Source organism: Hyperolius riggenbachi, chromosome 1, assembly GCF_040937935.1.
Source record: "Hyperolius riggenbachi isolate aHypRig1 chromosome 1, aHypRig1.pri, whole genome shotgun sequence".
Taxonomy (NCBI): Eukaryota; Metazoa; Chordata; class Amphibia; order Anura; family Hyperoliidae; genus Hyperolius; species Hyperolius riggenbachi.
In genome coordinates, this window is record NC_090646.1 from 338,584,506 (window position 1) to 338,607,086 (window position 22,581).

The 22,581-nt window shown below is 41.7% G+C and overlaps 1 protein-coding gene across 3 annotated transcripts in view; it reads left to right on the forward strand.

Moving 5' to 3' along the window:
- AP3D1 (adaptor related protein complex 3 subunit delta 1) overlaps positions 1–22,581 on the forward strand; it is a 177,487-nt gene that overhangs the window by 124,036 nt on the left and 30,870 nt on the right. Inside the window, exons 20-25 of one of the 3 annotated variants that reach the window (XM_068233969.1) lie at positions 3,176–3,375; positions 8,949–9,022; positions 11,044–11,209; positions 15,860–15,979; positions 18,532–18,579; positions 21,848–21,958. In XM_068233969.1, coding sequence (XP_068090070.1) covers positions 3,176–3,375; positions 8,949–9,022; positions 11,044–11,209; positions 15,860–15,979; positions 18,532–18,579; positions 21,848–21,958 — 719 coding nt within the window. Of the gene's footprint in view, positions 1–3,175; positions 3,376–8,948; positions 9,023–11,043; positions 11,210–15,857; positions 15,980–18,531; positions 18,580–21,847; positions 21,959–22,581 lie in introns of all 3 variants that reach the window. The other 2 variants (XM_068233970.1, XM_068233971.1) reach the window with 2 other exon arrangements.

Below are 22,581 nucleotides of genomic sequence, written 5' to 3' on the forward strand. Positions count from 1 at the left end.
GCATTCAAAATGAGTCTTTCAGAGCAGTCTGTGAAGTAATGACCTCTCCTCTAGCAGAGAAAAAGTAAACAGTTCACTTACAGTTGAGATAATAAAAGTCAGATAACAGCCCTCTCCACGACTAAGACTAATGCTGGATAAACACCATGCGTTTCCGCGTTCGATGCGGCCGTCGATACGCATCGATTCGATTATTTCCGACATGTCCGATTCAAGCTTCGATGGATCGTTAGGTCGATTTGCCATACTTTACATGGCATTCGACCTAAAAATCATCAAAATTCGTTCGGAAATGTTCGGAGATAATCGAATCGACGCGTATCGACGGCCGCGTGCGACGCAGAAACTCATGGTGTGTATCCAGCATTAGTCAGAGAGTTAATGGCTTGTTTGCATAGAAGTAACAACTGGAGTTTCTTAACTCTTCCTGTACTGGAAACAATTAGACTGATGTATCTGATCTTAATGTTTTATTTCTTAGCTGTACTACACATACAAATCATAATATCATAATTTTTTTTTCGCTTGTGTCTCTTTAAGGACAGACATTTCTTCTTACCATTCTATGAACTGGACTATATACCACTGGTAACTCTTCGTTCTTTAGTGAACTTTAAAAGGCGTTTACGTTGCTCACAGGTTATTTAATATTCTCCCTCTACTGATTAATAGTGATCTGGTTGGTTTCACTAAAAATAGATTGGCGTCTGATGGTACAAGACGTATGATCTCTTCGATTCACCATTTGGAGGAGGGTCGATCGCTTTCTCTGTTCCTAACTTTGGATGCAGAGAAGGCGTTTGACCGGGTCCATTGGTTGTTTTTAGATCACACTCTGAAGAAATCTGGATTCTCAGGAGAAAATTTCTGGGGATAATGGCGCTCTACACTTGCCCTTCAGCAAGAGTGAATGCTTCGGGCTTCTATTCTGATATTTTCAATATCACTAATGGTACTCGGCAAGGGTGTCCATTGTCGCCCTTAATTTTTACCTTTTATAATGGAGACACTTGCCGAGTCCATTTGAAACAATCAAGGTATACGAGGGGTATCTATTGGTGGAAGAGCACATAAGATCGTATTATTTGCCGATGATGTGATACTTGCCTTAACTGATCATATTTCTTCCCTGCAAAACATGGTCCAAGCTCTCCAATAATTTTCAAATGTCTCATAAAGTGAACCACTCTAAATCCCTTCTGATGGATATTCAGTTGTCTCAGAAAACTAAACAAATAATTTCTGTATAATTCCCTTTTTCTTGGGTCTCTAAAGCTAAGTCCCTTATCTAGGAATCCAACTATCTAAGTCGATCTCTGGCCTTTATGAAGCAAATTGCATATCTCTACTCTCTACGGTGAAGTCTGAGCTTGAGACTCTTGCCAAAGGGGAAATCTGTTGGGCAGGCAGGCTGAATGCCTTTAAAATGCTGGTCCTACCAAAAATTTTGTATATTTTTCGTACAGTTAACATCCCCATTAAGAACCTTTTCTTCACAAAATTAAACCGCCTCATATCTAGATACATTTGGGCTGAAAGAAAACCCAGAATCAAAATGAAGACTCTATATGTTCCTAAACTGAAAGGGATTAAAGCAATTCAATTCAGCATTCCATCCTTACCTAAAAAATGATCTGTCTTAAAGAAAATCTGTAATGAAAAAAAAACTCCCCTGGGGGTTACTCACCTCGGGTGGGGGAAGCCTCCGGATCCTATTGAGATTTCCCCCGTTCTCCTCGGTCCCACGGCGGCAGAGAAAATCCTCCCGGAGCTGCGGCAATGTAAATGTAAATAGCCGATCTCCATCGGGCCGCTCTTCTGCGCAGGCACACGTCGCCTGCGCAGTAGAGCGGACCCGACGGAGATCGGCTATTTTCGCCTATCTCCGTCAGAAGAGCCGCAACAGCGCCCCCGCTGGAGCCCGAAAAGGTAAATATTGCACAGACTGTTGGATTTGTCGTCTGTGCGTTTCAGGGGCTGCAGCGAGGCCGCCGTGCGACACGGGAGGACGGGGGGAGCCTCGATAGGGTCCAGAGGCTTCCCCCTACTGAGGTGAGTACCCCCCAGGGGAACTTTTTTTCAGTACAGGTTTTCTTTCAACAGCCCTATTTAACTAAAAGGGGGAATATCTCTATAGTACAGCCTATTTACACAGGACTCCCATCAAATCTTAACCAAATATACTAATGGGAATGCCCAAAAATAAAGAACTTCTGGCTCGCCATCCAAAATAAAATGGCATCTCTGATCTCTCATCCTTTCTCGTTATCACCAGCATTATCCGTTCTCAATGTAGGCTTAGACCACATAGAGATTAAATATAGACTAATTATATTTTACATATTGGCCGCTGCGAGACATCTAATTCTATCAAACTGGAAATCCTCAGAACCCCCTTATTTCTCACAGCTGATGCACTTAACAGAACATCATTTATGCATGGAGTCTCGTTTGCGCATAGCCAAAACTGGTATGGATATAGACTATGTTATGAATCTTAACTAACATAAACCATGTAACTACCTTTTGCTGTTCATTTTTTGATGACAACATGGACAAACCAGAATTGTTTCTCTTCTTTTTCTTTCTTCCTCTTCTCTATCCTCTCCTCTCTTCAATCTCCCCTTCTTACTCAGTTTAGTTTCTCAACTCTTCCTTATATTTCTGCATCTGTTCTTCTACCTTCTTTGTGGACTGCAACAAGAAAATTTACTAAACTATCATACTTAGTTAAGCTGTAGTCTGGACCACTGAGATTAGACCCCTCTGTTAGGGGCATCTTTTTTCTTCTCAGAATTGTTGACTTACGGCATGTTCAATTATTTGATATTCGTTTAGTGTGTCTTGTTAACTAATCTAGCAGGATCCCATCTACAGGCCTTCCACATTATAAGCTACGTATGCAGGCTTCGCCAAGAATCACTACAGACTTGAATGGAGGTTTTCAGCCTCCTAGGACTGGTCCGATAGGTTATTAAGAATACATGTATGATGTTGTTGTTTATAAAATTCTGTTTGTAGACCTAACATTGTGCATGTAAACGATATTGATGTTGTATGACAAAATCTTAATAAAAACTTTTGAATTCCCCCCCCCCCCCCCCCAAAAAAAAGGTGTTTACGTGTGTAAAAATCCTGTGATTCATATCAGCGGTTCTTATGTTTGATACATTAGGCCTCCCCATGTCAGACCAATATGTAAGACTGGAGGAAGAGCGAAGGAGCAAACAGCGCAAGGAGAAGGATAAGAAGAGGAAAAAAGTAAAGGATAAGAAAGGTGGAAAGACAAGGAGACACCATTCTTTACACACGGAAAGTGATGAAGACATTGCTCCTGCACAGCAAGTGGACATAATCACTGAGGAGATGCCAGAGGTAAAATTAGTGGTAAAAGGAAAAAAAACAGACACCATGCCATGTATTATTGGAAGTCTGCTTTCAAATGATAAAAGTATGAGTAAATTGCAGGTAATGTGTAGAGAAAAATCAAGTGAAACGAGCAAACCCAGTGCTGCTGCCAAGTTCATGAATATATCTAACATTATTGCAGTTTGTTGAAACGGTATGTGGCAATTTGTGGCAATCTGATCAAGCATTTCATCCATCGCTTGTTAACCAAAAGCATGTACATAAAACTTCAGGCGTCTGAGGCGCCATCATTTTGAAATGCAGTGCATATTCTATTTCTACCTAAACCCATTTTGGACTTGTCTGATATAATTTAACCTTGGGTCCCATATGTGATTGTAAATTTTTCTGACAATTTTGGTGTGCCTATACTAGATTTATAAGGAGACCCGAGTACTGACCAAACTCTGTGGTCTCTGGTGCATTATCTAATGATCAATGGGAATCACTCAGCAGGAATAGATCTACATGTAGTGTAATCTTGTCTGTATATTCCAAAGTCATTAGAACCTAATTATAGGAAAGAAGGTTTGTTGCCTTTTTAAGGTTCTATGTTAAAAGCAGAAAGCAGGGCAAAAGATTACCCCTCTGCTTGGTCTGATGATCAAGGAGAAAATTGAATGAATATCCAACCCACTGGCAGCTTACTCTGACAACCAGCGATTAGTAAAGTAGATTGACAAAGGTAATACAGCCTGAGCGAAGCCAAGCCTGGAGAAGACAGTGAGGCTCCCTGCACACAGCATGCGATTCCGATTTTTTAAAATCTGTTTTTACATCCGATTCCTATTTTTAATCGTTACTGCATGCTGCGTTTTTTCCTCAGTTTTTCTGTTGATTGTATTCAGGGAAAATCGGAATTACAAATTGGAATCGCAAAACAGATTTGCAGTGTGCAGGGAGCCTTAGAGGCCTTAGTTGGGCTTAGAAGGTGGTAGATGATGCAAGTCTGGCAGTTGGAAGGAGAGCAGCAAACATTTTTTATATACGTTACGGCCAGAACCCGAAGTCTGGCCACTTCGGGATCTGGCTGGCCAAAACGTGACGTGGCCGTGCCCCTGCGGCCAATGTTAGAAATGAAATTATTCCCGTAAGATTCATGTATTTTCTGGCCTTCTCGCTGCGGACAAATGTATCAAAGGTGAGTTAATTTCATTAAATTAAGCCAGTGGCAATGTAACAGATGCAGCCGCCGGCTTTGGCTCTGCCTCCTCTCCTCCCCCTGCCTCTTTCCTATAGAACACTGGCAGCCGGGGACATGCGTGTCCCCCCAGAGTCATTCGTCGCAAGAAACAAGCAGAGCGGGGAGGCTGCAGACATTGCTTCTGCCAGCACTCACTCTGCAAGAACGAATGGCAGGATTTCCTGCCGCGACAAACGACTCTGGGGGACACACATGTCCCCCCGGCTGCCTGTATTGTATAGGAGAGAGGCAGGGGGAGGAGAGCCGAAGCCGGCGGCTTCATCTGTCACATTGCTGCCGGCTTAATTAAATGAAATCAACTCGCTTTTGATACATTTGGCCGCAGCGAGACGTCCAGAAAATACATGAATTTTACGGGAATCATTTCATTTCTAACATTGGCCGCAGGGGCACGGCCATGTCACGTTTTGGCCGGCCAGATCCCGAAGTGGCCAGACTTCGGGTTCTGGCCGTAACATATGTATGTATGTGTGTATGTGTATATGTATATATATATATGTGTATATGTGTATATGTGTATATGTATGTATATATATATATATATATATATATATATATATATATATATATATATATATATATATATATATATATATATATATATATATATATAATAATAGATTGACGCAAGGGCCCTACATTTCTGTTGTATACAGAAATTGAAAATGGGGCCTAGGGGGAGGTGATCTTGATCAAAGAATGATACAACTTGAAGTCAGATGGATGTATAGACTGAGCACCCTGAGCCCTAACAGTCTAAATGAAGGCTTCACATACACAGTGGTGCCTCTGATGCATATAGGAGTGGTTGAGCTCATGAATAGTGTACTGCTTAATATACAGTTAATTTGGCTGAGGGAATTGTCTAGGTAGCCCTGTGATAATTCTATGGCTGTTACATTGTAACTTTTCCTATCCTGTCCTCAGTCCTGTTTATGGAAATACCCTGAGAATATGCATTTTGACATCCAGCTGCTGTTAACATTGTGATTTGAGTGGTAACTATAGTGTTTTTGGATAAGTGACTATGCCCAAAAGATCCCCCTTTCCCATTGTTGGGTCTATCAAACAGCCTTTATACCGTATACTGTATGTGCTGTAAAATTCCATTAGAAATGGGAATATGTGTATGGATGACAGGCTACTACACCTGCACCCATCTATGTACTCAGTGCTCCTATATGGTCTGGGGAGCATTCTCTCTGATGCTGCAAAGGTCACATGTATATGTAACAGTTTTTGCATTTGAAACTCTAAATTCTTAGCGGCCTTCAGTTGTACCTCCTGCTGGATATGTCTGAAGTCAAAGTCACAGATACGATTTCAACTTCTCTCATGAGGGAAAACTTATCACACAACGGTGTTCTAGATAGATACAGTTATATGTATATACAGTGGAGGAAATAATTATTTGACCCCTCACTGATTTTGTAAGTTTGTCCAATGACAAAGAAATGAAAAGTCTCAGAACAGTATCATTTCAATGGTAGGTTTATTTTAACAGTGGCAGATAGCACATCAAAAGGAAAATCGAAAAAATAATCTTAAATAAAAGATAGCAACTGATTTGCATTTCATTGAGTGAAATAAGTTTTTGAACCCTCTAACAATAAAAGACTTAATACTTAGTGGAAAAACCCTTGTTTGCAAGCACAGAGGTCAAATGTTTCTTGTAATTGATGACCAAGTTTGCACACATTTTAGGAGGAATGTTGGTCCACTCCTCTTTGCAGATCATCTCTAAATCCCTAAGGTTTCGAGGCTGTCTCTGTGCAACTCTGAGCTTGAGCTCCCTCCATAGGTTTTCTATTGGATTAAGGTCCGGAGACTGACTAGGCCACTCCATGACCTTAATGTGCTTCTTCTTGAGCCACTCCTTTGTTGCCTTTGCTGTATGTTTTGGGTCATTGTCGTGCTGGAACACCCATCCACGACCCATTTTCAGTTTCCTGGCAGAGGGAAGGAGGTTGTCGTTCAGGATTTCACGATACATTGCTCCGTCCATTTTCCCGTTAATGCGATTAAGTTGTCCTGTGCCCTTAGCAGAAAAACACCCCCAAAGCAAAATGTTTCCACCGCCATGCTTGACGGTGGGGACGGTGTTTTGGGGGTCATAGGCAGCATTTTTCTTCCTCCAAACACAGCGAGTTCAGTTAATGCCAAAGAGCTCTATTTTGGTCTCATCAGACCACAGCACCTTCTCTCAGTCACTCACAGAATCATTTAGGTGTTCATTGGCAAACTTCAGACGGGCCTGCACATGTGCCTTCTTGAGCAGGGGGACCTTGCGAGCCCTGCAGGATTTTAATCCATTGCGGTGTAATGTGTTTCCAATGGTTTTCTTGGTGACTGTGGTCCCTGCTAATTTGAGGTCATTCACTAACTCCTCCCGTGTAGTTCTAGGATGCTTTTTCACCTTTCTCAGAACCATTGACACCCCACGAGGTGAGATCTTGCGTGGAGCCCCAGAGCGAGGTCGATTGATGGTCATTTTGTGCTCCTTCCATTTTCGAACAATCGCACCAACAGTTGTCACCTTCTCTCCCAGCTTCTTGCTAATGGTTTTGTAGCCCATTCCAGCCTTGTGCAGGTCTACAATTTTGTCTCTGACATCCTTGGACAGCTCTTTGGTCTTTCCCATGTTGGAGAGTTTGGGGTCTGCTTGATTGATTCATTCTGTGGACAAGTGTCTTTTATACAGGTGACTAGTTAAGACAGGTGTCCTTAATGAGGGTGACTAATTGAGTAGAAGTGTCTAACCACTCTGTGGGAGCCAGAACTCTTAATGGTTGGTAGGGGTTCAAAAACTTATTTCACTCAATGAAATGCAAATCAGTTGCTATCTTTTATTTAAGGTTATTTTTTCGATTTTCCTTTTGATGTGCTATCTGCCACTGTTAAAATAAACCTACCATTGAAATGATACTGTTCTGAGACTTTTCATTTCTTTGTCATTGGACAAACTTACAAAATCAGTGAGGGGTCAAATAATTATTTCCTCCACTGTAAATACCTTCTAATTTACCAGTATGTATGCTTTCATTATGTGTGAGATCATTACACCTGAACACAATTGTGTGCGATCAGAATAGAAGGTAGCCATACACTTATCGATTTGCCATCAGATTCGACCAACAGATAGATCCCTCTCTGATCGAATCTGATCAGAGAGGGGTCGTATGGCTACCTTTACTGCAAACAGATTGTGAACCGATTTCAGCCTGAAACCGTTCACAATCTGTTGTGGTGGTGGTGGTGCTGCCGCCGCTCCCCCCGCCCGCATACATTACCTGCTCCGCCGGTGCCATTCCAGTCCCCAGGTCACCGCTGCTCCGTCTCCGCTCTGGTCTCCGGCCCCGGCATGCTTTACTTCTTCCTGCCCGGCAGGAAGTTTAAACAGTAAAGCGCCCTCTACTGTTTAAACTTCCTGCCGGGCAGGAGGAACTGAAGCATGCCGGAGACCAGCGCGGACACGGAGCAGCGGTGACCGAGGGTAGTCACGCCGGCAGGGCAGGTAATGTATTGCCGCTCTATTGCGTCGGTCGTCGGGCACTCGAACACCGCTAGCGACGCGCTACCTACCCGCGGGCGATCGACGGTAATTTTCCGCACGGAGCGATCGACGGGATCGGACGAACTGGATTGAAATTCGGCGTGTAGCGCGCGATTGGCAGCAGATTCGATCCCAGTGATCGAATCTGCTGTCGAAACGGCGGCAAATCGGGCCAGTGTATGGCCAGCTTAATCATTCAAGTGCCGACTCCCCTTGTAGATACTATTTACCACCTATGACAAACAGCGCCTCTATGACTGGACCTCCGTTCACACACAGAAAGTGACAACCAGTGGCACTCTGGACCAATAGCAATAGAATAAATATATAACTTTTAAATTACATTTCCAAATCATACATATAGTACAAAGCCTTCCTTCAAAACATTTCAAAAAGTTTTTATCATGCATTTTCTAGATGTTTTCAATGAAGATTTGAACTACTGTTTTTCTCCTGTGCTGTTGTATTTGTATTTTTTTCACAAGTGCCTACGACTTTTGAATTGTACAATACTTGTATATGCCATATCGTTCTTTCTTGGATGATAAAATGTTTTTTTTTTTCAGTAGCAGACAGTATTTGTCCTTTTTGTCAGTACAGTACAATGGAAGGCAGAGATTAAGAAAACCTCTGTATTACATGTAGCATGTAAATTCAGTATACATATGATCAAACTGACTACTGTAGCTCCTCACAATTAATAATGCACTTGAATTGAAATACTTGATTGGTGAATAGTTTTATATCTAATAAAGTTATCTTCTCACTCTGCTTCCTGTGTAGAATGCTCTTCCCAGTGATGATGACGACAAGGATCCAAATGATCCTTACAGAGCACTGGATATAGATCTGGATAAGTATGTGCACTTTTTACAACAGTTTTTACTTGAAATGCCAAGCTGAAAGATTACAAGTACATAGAGTGCCTTGTGAAAGTATTCCTGTTCTGCTCTGTTGCAGTAAGACCTGGAATTAAAGTGAATTTTGATTTTATGTAATTGAGTTGAACAATCCGGACTACACTGGTAAATGTTTAGTGTATGACCTCTTAATTCCAGAAGTCACTTAATTGATTTCGGCCCACCTATAACCTGTGTGCAATCACTGTCAAATGACCTCTCACATGCCTGTATAGATAGCACCAGTAATCAAGAAACTTGAAGACAAATGAGCACTCCAACCAGGTCAGAAATAAAGTTTAGAAGTATAAATCAAGGTTTGGTACCTGGAAAATAAATCAGAAACTTTAATTTTATAGAGTGCTAACTTATTCTAGTGCACTGTAAAATGTATAAAACAAACGGGGGGAAAGGGGGGGGGGGGGGAATACAAACAATGGTATACATCAATATGCAAAATACAGAATTGGTAATTACAGTGACAAAAGTAACATGAATAAAATGTGACAAACTCCCAAACACATAAGGTTGAGAGAGCCCTGCTCTTGCAAGTTTAGAATCTAAAGGAATAGGGAGGAAACAAGAGGTAGGGTAGTATACAATCCTCATACCTTGGCCTTAGGTCAAAGGAGGAATTGCCTTATGGTGCCCATACACGATACAATAAAAACGTTCGATTTTTTCCCATTTATTCGATCTAAATGATTGATTCGAATGAAAGTTGAAAAAAAAAATTTAGTCAAATTCAAACGATTATCCCATTTTTTCGAGAAAAATCTGATTGAACATGCTGGAAATATCTTTATATTCGATCTAACGGAATAATTGAACTGAATTATCTAATCGAAAAAAATTTAAAAATTGTACCATTTATGGGCACCTTAAAGTAGAGCATATGCTTGTTTAGAAAAAGTACGTTTTGAGGGAGCATTAAAGATATGAAAGGTTGAAGTACGTGCATAATCTTGTATAGGTGAATGCGAGGAGGTAATTCTAGTGGAGGACAAAAGGTCATGTGCAGATCTGAGATTGCAATTGGGTTGGTATTTGGAAACTAGTTAGATGTTCAGGGGATAAAGATTGTGGAGAGCTTTGTAAGTTCGGGATAAGAGTTTGAGCTGGATCCTCTTGTTAATTGACAGCCAATGAAGAGCTTGACAGAGAGGAGCAGCAGAGGTAGAGCAAGAAGAAATATGAATGAGACGAGCAGCCGAGTTCAGTACATATTGGAGCGGTGCCAGTCAGTTAGTAGTTCACTAAAATAGTATGTTACAATAATCCAGACAAGACAATTGGATTGAAAAGAGGTAGAGCCTTTGCGGAAGAAAGTGCATTTCTAAAGTTGTTTAAGGCTTTAAGGTGTGAAATGAAGTGTTGCTTTTTCTCCAACCCAGTTCAGCAACTCTAGAGCACCTTTTCAACTGTTTAGTTACTTTGGTTAGCCAGGGTTGGCAATTGCCAAAATAAGGGCGGACATTGGTAAGAGGGATGACGACATCCATGACTTTTGTGATTGAGCTGTGGTTGTGTGTAGCTGCCAAGTCTGGGTCAGTGAAGGATTGTGTGAGGATAGGTGCCAGGGAAGTCCATGCAGTCCAACTATACTCTCCCTCTAACCTCCAAATCGCAGTTATCTACTGCCCTCCTGGCCCTGCTTCTGTTTTCTTACTCAGAATTTTGATTACAAGCAACCTTAATGCTGAGTAGCACTTACTGGCTGCAGGAAAGGCGGGGGGGGGGGGGGGGTTAACTTACCCATGCCTCCGTTTATAGCCGATGCTCTCCACTCTTATTCCACGTGAAACGCATGGGCTTTTGTTTCTGTGTTTTTGTCCTCCGCTTTTAAATGTTTATTTCAAGCTGTAATGTAGCAAGAGAGCAAGGACTGAGGAGGGCTTGTACTTAAGCAAGGCACTGTAATTACATTTATTGCAATTTTGTTGTTTTTGGTTTTTTTTTTTTTTTTTTTTTTTTTTTAGACCTTTAGCTGACACAGAAAAGCTTCCAGTCCAAAGACACAGAAACACAGGAAACCTTAAGTTATCCGAGAGTGAATCCTCTGCCTTGGATACAAAAGTCAAAAAGCCCAGTAAGAAAGAAAAGAAACAGCCAGAGTCTGAGAAAGTAAAGAAAAAAGAAAAGAAGGTGAGCTTGAGATGTGAATGCCATGGCCACATATATTGATATTAAATCTGAAGCAGTCCTAAGCAATAGAGGATATGATGAAAACGTACATAATTATGGGTTAAATTCAGTGAAAACTGAGACTAAATTGTCATTAGTCTTCAGGATCAGATGTAATCCAGTAAAGCAAGCTGACCTGGCTATTTGTCAGTATAGCCATTTGTCAGTAAAAAAACAGTATGCTGGTTAAAAGGGAGGAATTTCTTCCTGACAGGTAGAGAAACTTTTATAATGTGCATACTCTCCTAGGACATACTGTATATGATATTGACTTGTGGTTTTCACTGACTTGCTTCTAATTAGGTTTTCTGTTAGCGCAGTTGTTAGGGGAATGTAGAATTGGTATCTAGCAGTTTGCTTTTTTCCAAAATGTTTTTGTGTATTGTAGTATACATACATATGCCTTTTGGTAATCATCAATTTGGAATTCGAGCAGCACAATGGGCATGAGTCACAAAGCTTTTTCACCTTTTTTCCTCTGTTCTCACCTTATCTATGTTACATTTTTAAGCTCCCAGTGAGCAAAATTATAATATATTGAAGGTACCCTTCATCAAAATATAATGAAGGTATCTCCTTTGTACCCCCCCCCCCCCCAAAAAAAAAAAACCTTTTTGGGGGGAGGTGATCTGCTATGTCTGTACTACATAGTTTATCCATATTGAAGTGATGTAACCATGTTTTCATCTGTGGTCTGCTTTTATCAAGGACAAGAATTGATCACTTTCAGGAACTCTCATATACTTCTCTTTTGGAGTTAACATTGGCTAAATTATACATGAAGAAATCTAAAATTAGTTTTTAGGCTTACAGAAAGATCAGTCAATATAATTATGATTTATAAAAAATTAACATGGCAGGCCTTAATATATGTTTGCATTAGTTTCTTAGATTAGAACATAGTCACTGCCATATAAACAGTAAGTAATTATTACAGTTGGTTCTTAAATACACCTGGGCCAAAAGCTTGTGTATCCTGGGTCTGAGCACATTTATTCTAATGAGCAGAAATTGCTGATCTCCAACTAAACAAAATTGCAATGCTGGATCTTACCATGGACGACCATAGTTTCATAGTTATTTGAGCTGAAAAAAAGACATCCGTCCATCGAGTTCAACCAGAGGGGCTTTTTAATTGTACCCTAGAAAAGAAACATAATAAAAACCTACAAATTACAACTAAACACACTGGTAGGATAGCCACCTGCATTGCAACATTTTTCAGGTAGTCCCTGGTTAACGAGATAGTGACTGTAGGTTCGTTCCTAAACTGAATATATTGCTAAGTCTGAATACTGTTTCATCTCTGTCCCCTGTGCCTCCTCTGTGCCCCTCTTTTTCTCCAGTGTCCCCCTCTGTATCATTATGTGCCTCTTTGTCTCCTACTGTGCCTTTCTGTCCCCTTTGTCCCCCTCTGTGCCTCTGTCCCTCAACAGCTCCCCCACAGCAGTGCTGACCTCACCTTCAAGCCCGAGTCCAGTACTGTACGTCATCCACTCCGCCACCTGCACTCTAGTGTATGGCATTACTTCCTATATGTCACGTAACATACAGGAAGAGATGCGGTGCACAAGAGAAAGCAGGTGACAGAGAGAGGAGGACAGACCGCAGTGGACTCTGTTTGGAGGTGAGATTTGTGCTCCTGCTGTAAGTGATATTTGCCAGGACAAGGGGGAAGTTTAAAGCTGCTCCTTCAAACTTCTCCCAAGGGGAAATGACATTGCAACAGCATCATGCCATTCTTAAAGGGGCACAAAGACTAGGTTCACATTCAGCACGCATCCACTACTGCGCTGCGTTCCGCTCCGTGAAGCGGAGCAGAAGGATCCTGCAGGTCAAGAACGTCCGCTCCGATGAGCAGAACGTAGGGAGCGGAACGTAGCAATGTAAACTTTCCCATCGGGAAAGCATTGCTTCTGCTGCTGCGTTCCGCTCACCGGAGCGGAACGTAAGCTATTTTAGGGTCAATGTGAACCGAGCCTTAAGGCAACCTAAACAAATGAGTTTTACTCACCTGGGGCTTCTACCAGCCCCCTGCAGCTGTCCAGTGCCCACACAGTCTCGCTCAGATCCTCCTGGCCCCGCCAACGGTCACTTCCATTTTCGGCAACAGGCCTGGGAACGTGAGTGATTGTTCGCGTTCCTGACCGCAATAGCGCCCTCTATACTGCGATTGCGGCCAGGAAGGCGAAGAATCACTCGCTTTCCCAGGCCTATCGGCACCTGTTGGCGAAAAAGGAACTAGCTGCCGGTGGGGACAGGAGGATCCCAGCGAGACTGCGTGTGTACCGGACAGCTGCAGGGGGCTGGTGGAAGCCTCAGGTGAGTAAAACACACTTTTTTTTATCTAGCCTTAAGTGTCCCTTTAATTTTGAGCTCTGGTACACTTTAAAGTTAATGTGCATTACAAGTGACAACATTGCCAACCTAAATCTGAACTACAAAACTCCACATTATACCAGAAAACTAACACATCTCAACAGGTACAGGAACCTGTTCAGAATTTAGTTCAAAAATTAGTAGCACTTGGAGCAAGGTACTAAAATAATCTGGCAAAGTCTGAGTGTTGAACTGGCCCTTAACCACCTGAGGACTGGCATATTAATCCCCCTTAAGGACCAGAGCATTTTCGTCATTTTAGGTGTCGCCAGTATAGATGGCCAGGCATAGGTATCTTCAGTATAGATAGCCAGGCAGCTCTCCTCACCTCAATTCTCCCCACCATCCTGCCTTGCACTGCCACTATGTCCCGGGTCCTGGCTTGATGACGTCATCAATCCGTGACCCGATAGTAGAGGCAGTGCAAGGCAGGAAGACAGGCAGAGCGGAGGAGGAGTGACGATCGCTGGAAGAACGTCAGGAGATGTGATTCCCGGTCCCCTTCTGCTGCCGCCGCCTTTAGTGAACGCTGCAATTGGCGGTGAACATAGTGTTCAGAAGCCAATCGCCATGGCTCCTGATCAGTGAGGGGAGATATCAGCTGTCATATGACAGTTGAATCTCCCCGTTCAGGTGCGTACGATCGTGCTGGCAGCGGCAGGACTTCAAAGACATTAGTTACATCATGTGTGCCATAGACAGCCACACAGAGGACATAACTGTAACGTCCCAGGTCCAAAAGGGGTTAAAAAGGCAGGCCCCACCTTCTGACTAACTAATCCCAGGTAAAACTCATATTTTTTTAGGTTGCCTTAAGTGTTCCCTTAAAGAGAACCCAAGGTGGGGTTCTAACAATGCTATCCACATACAGAGGCTTGGTCTGCTTATATTGCCCAGCCTCTGTTGCTATCCAGATCCCCCCAAGTTCCCCCTGCCTCTGCTATCCCCCATAAATCACAGCCGCGCTGTGCGGGCTGTGTTTACATCTGTACTGTCAGTCTGCATGCTCCTCGCCTCCTGCATAGCTCCGGTCCCCGCCCGCGTCACTTCCCTCCAATAAGCGGGGAGGGAAGGGATGCGGGCGGGGACCGGAGCTATGCAGGATGCGGGGGAGCTCGCAGACTGAACATACAGAGGTAAACACAGCCCACTGTGACACACTGCGTGTCGGCAGCGCGGCTGTGATTTATGGGGGATAGCAAAAATCTATTAACCCTTCGCACACTCACATGCAAATGTTCAAACCATTGCATTCACAGATTCACTCATCCAGGCACAACTGTTATCCCTACAGCTAAATTAAAAGCCAGGGTTTTAGTTCACAGAAGAATGCATTCTTATGCTTAATCACCTATACTGCGCAGAAGTACCCAGGTAAACATAGGTGTCCTAACTCTGGCCCTGTAACATGCATAGTGCAGACATGCAAACACATTAATTGCATCAAACCTATCAATGGATTAGGAGCACACATCCTAACTTCCTCTCCTGGGAAAGACAGTGCATCTTACCAATCGCACAAGGGAGCTAATGTTATGTGTCCATGTGCACCATGCGCATACACCAGCATAAGCTGTCTGCATGCTGACAAACATACAGGGGAAGGGGGGAGTGCACCGAATTGGACCCTAGCCACAGGGGTCAATGATAAGAATAAACATACATATATCCAGGCACATCGCCTCTAGTTAGGACATTAAATAAATTATTAGGGAAAGTGAATGCAATTGTTTGAACATTTGCATGTGAGTGTGCGAAGGGTTAATAGATTTTTGCTGTTTTCTAGCCACACCCCCTTCAGCACCTCCCTTTCCCTAATAATTTATTTAATGTCCTAACTAGAGGCGATGTGCCTGGATATATGTATGTTTATGGGGGATAGCAGAGCGCAGGGGGAACTTAGGGGGGATCTGGATAGCAACAGAGGCTGGGCAATATAAGCAGACCCAGCCTCTGTATGTGGATAGCATTGCCAGAACCCCACCTCGGGTTCTCTTTAACAGCGAGTTGTTCGTAAGTCAAATGTTCGTTACTCGAGGGCTGCCTGTATTAGAAAACTTATTTTTAAATCTGCAGGTAAGCTTTTCCATTAAAAATGATTAATTCTAGAAATCTGTATTGTGCTGCTTTTTTTCAAAAACCATATCTATGAAAAAGGTTGTCCAGTTTCTCTATACATCTTACATATTTATTCTTAAGATTTGTCTGTCTCTCTTTTCCTTAATGTGACAGAAAAGTAAAGAGAAAGAGGAGAAGACGAAAAGGAAGAAATCAGCTGCAAGCTCTTCTAAGGAGGAGGAAGCTGCAGTAAAGCATGAAGAGGATAAAGCAGATGACAAAGCTCCATCAGATGTGAGTGTGTGTAATGTGGTCACTCCATGTCTAGTTTGTGAATCGTCATCATATTATCTATATTCCTACTTCGCTGTATGCTCTCCAACGTACTTTAGTAGAGCTCACATCACATACAGGTCCTACTCAAAAAAATTAGCATATTGTGATAAAGTTCATTATTTTCTGTAATGTACTGATAAACATTAGACTTTCATATATTTTAGATTCATTACACACAACTGAAGTAGTTCAAGCCTTTTATTGTTTTAATATTGATGATTTTGGCATACAGCTCATGAAAACCCAAAATTCCTATTTCAAAAAATTAGCATATCATGAAAAGGTTCTCTAAACGAGCTATTAACCTAATCATCTGAATCAACTAATTAACTCTAAACACCTGCAAAAGATTCCTGAGGCTTTTAAAAACTTCCAGCCTGGTTCATTACTCAAAACCGCAATCATGGGTAAAGGTGCGTCCACTATAGTCGTTTGTAAAGATCGTTCCCCGATCTTTACCAATGACGATCGTTACAAAAAAAGAACCACCGACTATTAAGGCAAACGACGAACGAGCCAAATCGCTACAACAGAAAGTTCTGTCTCGGCGGATTTTAACCAACGACGATTGTTTGCAAAAGTAGTACATCGTTGGAAACGGTCGTTCGTACTAGGCTTGCCATGCGCATTTCACAATTTCTCCGTGAAACTTCTCATTTTTATGCGCAGGCGCAATAGTTGCTTTACGTGATGTAACGTTCGTTCTAACGATCAGATCGTTACACACCTTTTAAAACTAACTTTACTTAGGTCGTTCTTTCATCAATTAAAAGTTCGTTCGTCGTTCTCAACGAACGATCGTTGTCGCATGTGTGTACGTAGCATTAGAGTGCCGACCTGACTGCTGTCCAGAAGGCCATCATTGACACCCTCATGCAAGAGGGTAAGACACAGAAAGAAATTTCTGAACGAATAGGCTGTTCCCAGAGTGCTGTATCAAGGGAAGTCTGTGGGAAGGAAAAAGTGTGGCAGAAAACGCTACACAACGAGACGAAGTGACCGGACCCTGAGGAAGATTGTGGAGAAGGACTGATTCCAGACCTTGGGGGACCTGCGTAAGCAGTGGACTGAGTCTGGAGTAGAAACATCCAGAGCCACCATGTACAGGTGTGTGCAGGAAATGGGTTACAGGTGCCGCATTCCCCAGGTCAAGCCACTTTTGAACCAGAAACAGCGGCTGAAGTGCCTGACCTGGGCTACAGGGAAGCAGCACTGGACTGTTGCTCAGTGGTCCAAAGTACTTTTTTTGGATGAAAGCAACTTTTGCATGTCATTCAGAAATCAAGGTGCCAGAGTCTGGAGGAAGACTGGGGAGGGGGAAATGCCAAAATGCCTGAAGTCCAGGGCCAAGTACCGACAATCAGTGATGGTGTGGGGTGCCATGTCAGCTGCTGGTGTTGGTCCACTGTGTTTTATCAAGGGCAGGGTCAATGCAGCTACCTATCAGATTTTGGAGCACTTCATGCTTCCATCTGCTGAAAAGCTTTATGGAGACAAAGATTTCATTTTTCAGCACGACCTGGCACCTGCTCACAGTGCCAAAACCACTGGTAAATGGTTTACTGACCATGGTATTACTGTGCCCAATTGGCCTGCCAACTCTCCTGACCTGAACCCCATAGAGAATCTGTGGGATATTGTGAAGAGAAAGTTGAGAGACGCAAGAGCCAACACTCTGGATGAGGCCGGTATCGAAGCATCCTGGGCCTCCATAACACCTGAGCAGTGCCACAGGCTAATTGCCTCCATGCCACGCCGCATTGAAGCAGTCATTTCTGCAAAAGGATTCCCGACCAAGTATTCAGTGCATAACTGAACATAATTATTTGAAGGTTGACTCTTTTTGTTTTAAAAACACTTTTCTTTTATTGGTCGGATGAAATATGCTAATTTTTTTGAGATAGGAATTTGGGAGTTTCATGAGCTGTATGCCAAAATCATCAATATTAAAACAATAAAAGGCTTGAACTACTTCAGTTGTGTGTAATGAATCTAAAATATATGAAAGTCTAATGTTTATCAGTACATTACAGAAAATAATTAACTTCATTACAATATGCTAATTTTTTTAGAAGGACCTGTTTATGTCCATATATCCCTTCGTGCAACTTGGAGTGGGTATTCAGAGTTCAGACACTGGAGCTCAGCACTCATGCAAGCAGAGTAGTACTTTGATGCAGAGATAATCAATTAACCTCCTCAGCTTAAGATAATGTTGTAAAGCATTCAGTATTTATAATTAAAAAAAGCGATCAATGTAGTTGACCAAAGTTGTGTCTCTGTGGCATGGACGTTTCCTATGAAATCTAAGTCTGTTTGAGCAGGCAGAACTTCTTCATGGAATGTCCAAGATAATAATTGTGTATCGTTTTTGTGTCACTTACAATGTGATTGTAAAGTGTCCTCATTTAGTTCTATGTTGAGTACATCCATGTTGTGTGAATTTAGTGTTTCCCACGGCTGTTCATCAGCTTTCCCTTGCTCAATCCTTGGATGTCTTTGGTTTTCAGGATATGGAATTCTGGCTATCTAGCTCCCCGGCCCCAGCGAAGGCACAGGTTGGTAGTTTGTTAAAGCAGTAAGTACTCCTAGATAAACCGACCTGTAGTCTCTTTGGGCTTGTACACATCATGAATCGAGTAACCACCATGGTAATATCTCACATTGTATCAGTTTTTGATCCTTAGGGGCCGGTTCATACATGCTTTAAAAATGTACCATGTTCTGGTCTGTACAGCGCTGGATAAATGGAAAGAAAAATATATATACAATGTTTTAAAACGGAACTGTTCACATATTTCAGTTCCATTGATGGAGTGGAAAGTCCCGACCTGCAGCATTTTTCCAGGCCTGAAGCTAAATGTACTGGATGCCATGTGCTAATGGACACAGTGGCAGTCAATAGGAGTGAACAGTAGCTGTTCACACCATATTTTATTTGCCATAGTTTTCACGGAAAGTTCTTTACAGCCCACAAAATTGCAAGAGGAGAATCTGGTCTGTCAGTTCCGTTCCTGTCCCTTAAAACTGATACACAACTGATGAAAAACTGATACAAAACGGATAAAATGTACTGGACAGAAACTGAACTGTGCTCATTTTCATCTGGTGTATGTGTGAACCAGGCCTAACAGTAATGAGTGGTTCTAAAAGAATAGAAATGTGTGGGAAACGCCTATTGTAGATGTACACAGATTAATTTAAAACCCTTTGGAGTTGAAGCAGAGAGAGTCTTCCTTGACTTTTTTTGTATGATAAATGACATTCACAAAAATTGTTCTGATGTGCATTTTTATTGGAGTGTGCTGCTTTTAGAAGCAGGGTCTAAAGAAAACTTAGGACATCTTATTTTGTTATTTCTATTTTGGATGAAACCATCTGCCAACTACTTATCTATTCACTTTTTAGTGTCTGGAGATCTGAGTCACCTATTTATTGCATGCTCGATTAGAGTATTTCCAAGCTCATGCTGCAGAGCAAAATCTAGTCATAAGGGTCTCCTGCATATTTAAATTAAAAAAAAAAGCTGTCACACCACTGTATTGGAAATGTGCTAGGGCACTATACAAGGTACTGTATAATACTACGAACAACCACAGCAATAAGGAAATCTCCTCATGCTTTACAGTAATTAAAAATAGCAGTACTTGTATAAATAAAAAAAAAGCCCTTAACCATTTAAAATATGTAGTGAGCAGAATATGACTGCCAATATTCTGGTTGGACTTGATAGGCAGAAGTCACTCTTTTCAACCAAACTAGCTACATATATTTGGTATGTTTATATAAGCATTATGGTTCATAAGAACAAATTGAATGTGAAACCTGTTTTTCAAGAATAAACCGTTGGAATACCACAATATATTGCACAACCTCAATTAGTAGTAATATTTCCCGATTGTCAATGTATATTGCAAGTGTATGGAACCGTATTATACCTGGTTAGATTAGTGTGCCTAATAGGTCAGACACCTAGAATGAAAAAAGAATACCTGGCCCAGTTTCCCTATCTCTAGGAACATCATGCATATCATGAGACCATTTGAGCGTCAAAACCTCACTCTGGTACGCCACATGTATTGCGTTGTCCAGCCTGCTTTCTCAGAAGCTGCTGTGTGGATTGAATATAGTGGTACAGGGGGTGCACATTGGCCTTTTATTTCCTCCACACATAGTTACATAGTTATTTTGGTTGAAAAAAGACATACGTCCATCGAGTTCAACCAGTACAAAGTACAACTCCAGCCTGCTCCATCACAAATCCCTGTTGATCCAGAGGAAGGCGAAAAAACATGTACCCACCGATGTGTAATACCAGAGATGGATGCTCATTTTTGGTGACACTGGATGATTTATTTGTTCAGTCTTATGCCTGGACTGTTTGACACACTGATTTAGCATTATGTATGCCATTTTGTGCACTTGTAGTTTATTTTTCAACTGGTCTCTACTGTTACTAAATAAGTGTGCAATATATGGTGGTATATTGTTTATTTGAAGTGGATACCAGATAAAAAGTGATGTGATTACTAATGGCTGTCTTGCATATATATAGTCAGTTTACCCCCTAAAATGATTTTTTTTCTTTTTTCAAGCTTTCCTATTAGGTTCACAGTATTGTTCATGAGACTGGGAGGGACAATGTTTATAAAAAAAAAAAATAAACTGCCTGCATGCCTGGCCAAATCAGTTTTTTTTTTTTCAGGCACTTTCTTATTGCCTCAGCCAGGGAAGTGACTGCGACTCAGATCTGTGTCACCTGGGTGCTGTCTCCAGTGATCCAGTGGTCAGTCCACTCATCTAACACAATGCACTTCCCCGCAGCTTGTAATGAAAGTTGAGTTTAACTTGAAGGAATACTATCTATTCACATATTTTTTTCAATTGACACAGGAATTGTTTGGTGTATACATTTTAGTAGAAACTTCTTTGTTTACTGTTAGCAAAATACTTTCAAAGTTTACTGAGGCAAAAACTGACGGCTGACTGAGCCATGAGGAGAGGGGAAATTCCCCTCACACTTGATCGGTTAACTCTATGTGTATCTCTGTGTGTGACAGAGAAGAGAGCTCCCAACAGCTGCAGCTCCTGTGTCCTGTGTTTCTGACTGAAGTGTCTGAAGAGAGCAGAGGAAATGTAACTAATTGTCACAGCTTTTCATACTGTTTTTGCTTTCAGAGTTTGATATGTTTGATATTTGCTTTCTGTAGTCTGATATGCAACTCTGGCTGTGCATTTAAGCAGACTCCCCTTCTGCAATTGATTTGTCCCAATATAGCTAAATCCTACCCTCAATAAATTACAGTTTTTGCCTCTGATATTTAACATGAAAAGTAGGAAAATGTTTACACAGCTACTTAGACATTATTTGCACACTGTCATTTTAGAACACTTGGGTATCGATAGTATTCCTTTAAATAATATTGGTATTAAAGTAGAACTTCAGGCATTGTGAAGTTCCTATGGCAACTCCCTCCACCATATGAGCATCAAATGGTCAAGTACACAGTAGTCCTATTTATATATTTGACCTCGGTATCTTTTTTTTTTTTAATATTTATTTTTTTTCTGCCCAGATTTTCTCCAGCATTGGAGGTGAAGTACTGCATTCCAAAATCTGGGAGTGCTTTATTTGTCAGTTACAGACACAGAAAGCCGTGACTGTGACGTTTGTTCCAAGTTTTTGTTGTGAGCTGTTGCACCAAATGTTTTCAAATTCAGATGTCAGTTTTTTTTATCAGCAAAGTAGACTTGTGAGGTTACTACGAAGACTTTTTTATATATTATAATGTACACCTTAGATATGCTGTACTATACCTTCTTCAGACTCCTTCCACTCATGATGAGCCTGAGGTGACTGCAGTTATGGAGGAACCAGAGGAAGCCAAGCAGGCAGAAATAGTACAAGAAGAAAAAAAAGAGGAAGATGCAGAAAAGGTAGTTATTTTATTAGAGAAATTAATGAAAAGGATCGGGCTGAAAAACTGAAAGCACTGAACAGCAGCGCTTATTAAAAAGTAAAGTGCATTTGTAATGCCTAGCATAAAATTAATTGTAACTGTATTCAATAATAACACAGCAGAGTTCAACAATCTAGTTGATGGAAAATCGTCATAGCCTCAAAAATCTGCATTTTTAAAGGTGGCATTTAAAGCTGAAGATCTGTGATGAAATTACAGCACATTAAAATAAACATATTACTGTTTCCCCGTTACCCCCCCCCCCCCCCCCCCTTTCTTAATTTCTCCTATTTTTGCCGCTCCCTGCTGCCAATTAATAACTTAATTAATAAAATATAACTTTTAAACCTTTGGGCAAGATAGCTGCAATGTGCAATGTAAAGTGCGTCTGGGTCAGTACACAGTCTCACTGTACTGCTGTGCACAAGAGCTGAGCTGAAGCCACAGGAGGCAGATATCCTCCCTGCTGTCAGCCGCACTGGAGGGAGGCAGATCTTCCCCCTGCTAGCTGGAGCACATAGAAAGGTCAGGAATTACTCATCAGATGATGTGCAGCAAGAGGAGGGAGAGGCATATAGCAGGGAGGAACAGCTACTGTAT